Source organism: Lygodium microphyllum, chromosome 30, assembly GCF_053477565.2.
Source record: "Lygodium microphyllum isolate KBCC chromosome 30, Lygodium_microphyllum_v1.1.10, whole genome shotgun sequence".
Lineage (NCBI taxonomy): Eukaryota > Viridiplantae > Streptophyta > Polypodiopsida > Schizaeales > Lygodiaceae > Lygodium > Lygodium microphyllum.
Window position 1 is genome coordinate 108,534,227 of NC_141164.1, and position 5,215 is coordinate 108,539,441.

Consider the following 5,215-nt stretch of genomic DNA (forward strand, 5'->3'; position numbering starts at 1 on the left):
AGGTACAGTAAACCATCGGTTGGAATATGGAGCTGAAGATGGCTCCAATATTCGCATTTTTATCTTTTCATTTAAAAGCTCCAATAATTTAGGCAAATGAGCCCTTGGAATCGGAATTGGTTTAAGATTCCAAGGCACATGTGGGATTGTAAAAATTACCATTGGTGCTCGAGGGCCTCATATAGTAAGGCAAAGGGAGTCCTACCAAGAGGCAATCAAGTGGGTGAGAAGAATGGACTCCGAAGTTTTAAATCGTGTGTGGCCGAATTCAGGATATTATACCATGAGGCTTGGAAAGTAGTACGCCCATGGAAAATGCCCACATCCTCCATAAAATCTCTCTGTCTTTCTCTCTATCTCTCTCTCTCTCTCTCTCTTTCTCTATATATATATATATATATAATTTTTAAAGTTTTTTTTGTCTTCTATCAACTTTGTCCCGCATCTTCTATTTTCTATATATATATATATATATATATATATATATATATATATATCTCTCCACTTCTTTAAATATTTCGCTCCTCTCTTTGTCCTTGATATCTTCTTTTTTCTCTCGTCTCTTTCTCTCTCTTTTCCTCTAGTATTTGTTTTCTCATCAGAGAATGGGCTAGGATTAACATGAGGGGACCATCCTCACATATTTGACCTCATTGTCTAGGTGGTGATCTCACACTCAAGATGCCAACATTCAATTGGCTAGAAAGTTTGTTCTCCCTACTTCCTTGTGAGTTTAGCATAGGGCACTTCCAATATCGGACGGAGGTGTCAAAAAGTCATAAGGTGCATATTTTTTCGAGAAGAATACATCTAGACAATTAATTCTCCTAGCTTCAATGTTAAGTAGAAGAGAGGATGGATTAAAAATAGATAGAAATTAAGAAAAAGAAGAGAAAGGAGGGATATGGTAGAGAGAGAAAGAGAGAGAGAGAGAGAGAATGAAAGAGAGGTGAGGTGAAAAAGGTGTGTGTGTAAAATAAAGAGAGGACAAAAATGAAAAATGGAGAGAAAAAGAGAGAATATAGAAAGAGGAAAAAATGAGAGAGAAGGGGAAATAGAAGAAAACTGAGGCAAAAATTGATAGAAGACAAAGAAAAAATGGTAACAAAAAAGAGAGAGCTCAGAGCGTGTGTGTGTGCTGCATGTGTGTAAGAGTGTGTATGTGTGGTACGTGTTGCTGCATGTGTGTGAGAGCGTGTAGTGTGGTACGAGAGTGTCAAGATAGGAAGAAAATTTGAGAGAGATAGGACAGGTAAGGGGAGAGAGAGACATATAAAAGGGAAGCAATAGCAGGTGCCAGGAACGACGCTGCTACAGGCAGCGTACCGTTATTAATTTATGCAAAATGCCTTTTTATTACCGTGAAGTAGATATTATGAAGTCATATGATTATCAAATATTCTACAGTATCTTGCACCTTATAATCATACACGTCATGCGCATTAAGTTAGAAAATCTACAGGATCTTGCAGGTCATGATCATGACACATGCAGGCGAGTCCGATTCACGCTTGCTTTTCGCCCCCTGGCCCTGGGCCTTCGACAACTGACCGTGGGGTGAACGCTCGTGTCTCCTATCTGTCCGTTCGTCCTTATTAAAGCGTATATTAAAATCCGTTTGAGCTTGCCATGCGTCCATGTGACTAAGCTGAAGAGAGATGGCAGGACAAGGGCAGCAGCTCACGCCGTCGGCGATGATGAGATTGCAAAGAGACATTGCGGAGATGGAGAAGGAGGAGTTGCCGGGGATTGAGGTGAGGATCGACGCGGCCGACATCTCCAAGATGTGCCTGCTGCTGACACCCCTGGAGGGTCCCTATATGGGCGCTCGCCTTCACCTCTCCGTCACCATACCTCCGACCTACCCCCACCAGCCCCCCGTGGTGTCCATTCAGAACCCCGTCTATGGCCACCCCAACGTCTTCAAGTCAGGATACATCTGCTGCGACATACTTAAACCAGCCGGCTGTCTCCGAACCCCTCACTCGTACAGCGGGGGTTACACGCCTGCATATCTCCTCAAATACATCTTCATGCAAATCTTGAGTTTTTTCTCTTGTACTTGGGTGGAGCAGCAGACGCTGAGCATTATTGACAGCGTTGATAAGGTGGTGAAACTCATGGTCAATTCTAAGCTCTCAGCCTTAAGTGCCGCCGTACCTCCCTATTCGTGTGTAAAGTGCGGCTTTGACAGCGCGAGCAGCTGCTCTAGATACAGTGCATGTACTGCGACACTAGACGATGAGAAGAAGCACACAATTGCGGCGCCGGCCGGCGAACCATTGCATGCAGTTCCTGATGATAATTTGTTCCTGTCTGTGCCAGGCGAGGAACGCTTGCGCATGATGCCGGATAAAGTGTGGCTGCTGATCTTCGATCGTCTGTCGGACCAGGACCTCGTGAGCCTAGGGAGGGCTTCTCCCTGGCATGCTGGTGCTGTCCTCCGCAGATACAACGTGCGCGTCCGTCGCGAGCTCCTCTGCTTCTTCAGCCGCAAGACCTTCCAGGAAGCGGTCCTGGGCGTGGGCATCCGCCAAGTGGCTCGTCGTGGCGCGCGCCGCCCCGACCTCTGCCTGGAGGACTTTGAACTCCTCTCCCTGGAAGCCTTCCAACGAGAGCACGTGCGACGGGGGGTTCGTGGTCACGAGTTCACTCACTTCCTGCCCCTAGCTCTCGATCAACCGCACTTTGCACGTGCCGTCCCTGCCCTGCACGACTTCCTCGCAAGCTTGCGCCTGGACAGCAGTCGCAGCTACGGATGCTACAGGACGTTCTTGGATGTCATACCCAAGCTTATGAACACCATGGTTGTGAACATGATGAAGGAATCCGACGCAGCTGCCGGCGCCATGGTTGTCGCCTTGCATGAATCTCAGCAGCTGCAGGCCCACAGTAGCCGTATTACTATCCCCATGCCCACGCACGGCGCGTTCTCTGCGAGTCTCCCGGCCTTGACTACAATACCGACGTCATTGCCAACACCTTTGACAATCCTGCAAGCCTCCGAGAACGCTTTCCGGGGATACTGCCTCCTCTTTCACCTCCTCCTCAAGCTTGCCGAGACCGACCCCGGGCTCACAGCAGAGGCGGAGAGGCGTTTCCACCTCTTCTTCCACAACAAGAAGGAGCGCAACAAGAAGAACATACCAGACCTCGGAGAGTTTCTGGCTGTCCTTCCGCTCGTCCTGGAGGATGACTTTCAATGGCCCGCCCTCTGCTCCTGCATCGTCGAGGAACTTCTCACCAGAAATGTTCTCTGGGTGCTTCGAGCAAAGCCCGAGCTGGCAAGCAGTAGTTCCATACCCGCTCGAGTGCGGCTGGAGGAAACCTTCAGCGCCAGCAAAATAGGGCTCAGATTGACGATGCTGCAGGCCAGTTTCATGCGAGGACTTGTGCAGGTACGCAGCAACCTCTCTGAGAGCTACGGTTTCCCCCCCCAAGCCATGGCTGCGGAGCTGGTCGAGCTCGTCAAGAGGATCTATTCGGTGGGGAGCCGCGGGAGAGACGCCAGCTATGGCGCATGGAGGGACTTCTTTACACTCATGCAGTACGAACCCATCCCCGATGAAGCTGAGACCGAGAGGATGCTCAAGCTAGCCGTCCACGAGAGTGAAAACAAGGGCTACCACCATCCCCACAGATTGAGATAGATCCAGTAGTTATTATGGGAAGCCAAGGTAACATGATCTTTCTTTCTGTCTGTTTCCAAACTAGTTAGCACGAGCTCATGAGCGTGGGGAAGTTAACGCTCGGAACGCTACGGAGTTTGGGAACCCCGAAAAAACAATTCTACATCTTCGACAGAGTTTTTAGACAGGTCAATTTTCGAGGGACTCGAATGGAGGTGAATGCACTTACAGTTAATTATAATCTCGTACTATTATCTTGCCGACAAGTTAAGTTAGGTCAAAGACAAGGATAGGGACAACAAACTTAGTTGTTTTGCTTAGTCTCGCCCTGACATTTTGTATTTGAAATACTCTCCAATATAAATATAAGCTCTAAGTAGAATTGAAGGGACCAATCAATGAAAAGGCATTTGCCAATACTATGGCTACATTACCTCCATCATGCAAAATTTTGAGACACCTCCAACTTAAAACTATAGTTCATAATAATTTCTAGACACATTACCATGTCTTGAAAACATTGTGGACTTTAAGACTCATGTTTTTCATAAAGAATAGACTTTTTCAACTTTTAGCAAATGGTATTACACAGGTTGATACATGATAACTATTACATTGCATGTTCACTACAACAAAAAGGCCTCTTAGACGCCCTCTTAGACGCGATTTTTAAATTGAGAGAAAATTTTACGGGCGTGTGTATAAGTCCGTCTAAATGCCGTGTACCATTTCACGTCTATAGTTGCGTGTATAAGGAAATCCACACGCACCAATAGATACAATTTAGATGCACATATACACGCATAAATAAACGCGCATATAAAAATCAAAATTATTATTTATTTAAATTTTTTTGTGCGTCTACAAGCGCGTCTACACGGGCGATTAGACGGGCATATAGACACATGCATAGACATGCTTTTACATGTTACAACTATATATATCATCTCTCACTTGACTTGAGTCTCACCTATATATACTTACTCTACATCAATATGAATCATTCTTTGGGAGCATGTCTTGTGTATCTCTCTCGTACTCTCTCTCTCTCTCAACATGGTATCAGAGCTATGGATGTGTAGCAACAATAAGGAAGATAAGTTGTTTCATTGTTTATACTTGATTGAATTCTTTGCACAAGTGATGATTTGATACATGAACTTGTTCAAATTAGAAATATTAGTTAATTTTGTCTTTAAAAACAAAATAATTTAGTGCGTAGCTCTCGCCGTGCTCTCGAATCTTGTCAAAACAGCTTGTCAATCGGAGTTCTGGATCAAAAGTTATGACAGTTCAGGATTCAAGACAACAATTTTGCTCGAATCTGCGATTCTTTATTTAAAGTTGTAATTCTAATTACAGTTCGTTAATCCCCAATTACAGTTCGTTAATCGCTTGTCTTCGTTAATGACGTTGATTACAACAAGTAAACATCTTGCTATTTTTAGCGATGTTTTATTCGATCGAAATAGCACTTTTTTTTATGCGTCATCTCGTCTTGCACGTTAGGTCTCTCTATTTTGGGCTTTCTTTTTAGTCACTCAATACTTTTCGTCGTTCTTACGTGCATCTCCCTATTTTAATTG

At 45.1% G+C, this 5,215-nt stretch overlaps 1 protein-coding gene across 1 annotated transcript; it reads left to right on the forward strand.

The window, feature by feature from the left end:
* The first annotated feature begins 1,694 nt into the window (after positions 1 to 1,694).
* LOC148010234 (uncharacterized) lies at positions 1,695 to 3,650 on the forward strand. The gene has a single exon (XM_087672893.1). It carries the CDS (start codon positions 1,695 to 1,697, stop codon positions 3,648 to 3,650), a length of 1,956 nt encoding a protein of 651 aa, XP_087529019.1.
* Positions 3,651 to 5,215: the final 1,565 nt, after the last annotated feature.

Coding starts and splice junctions, on each gene's coding strand:
- LOC148010234 (XM_087672893.1), top strand. CDS start 1,695: ATGATGAGATTGCAAAGAGACATTGCGGAGATGGAGAAGGAGGAGTTG.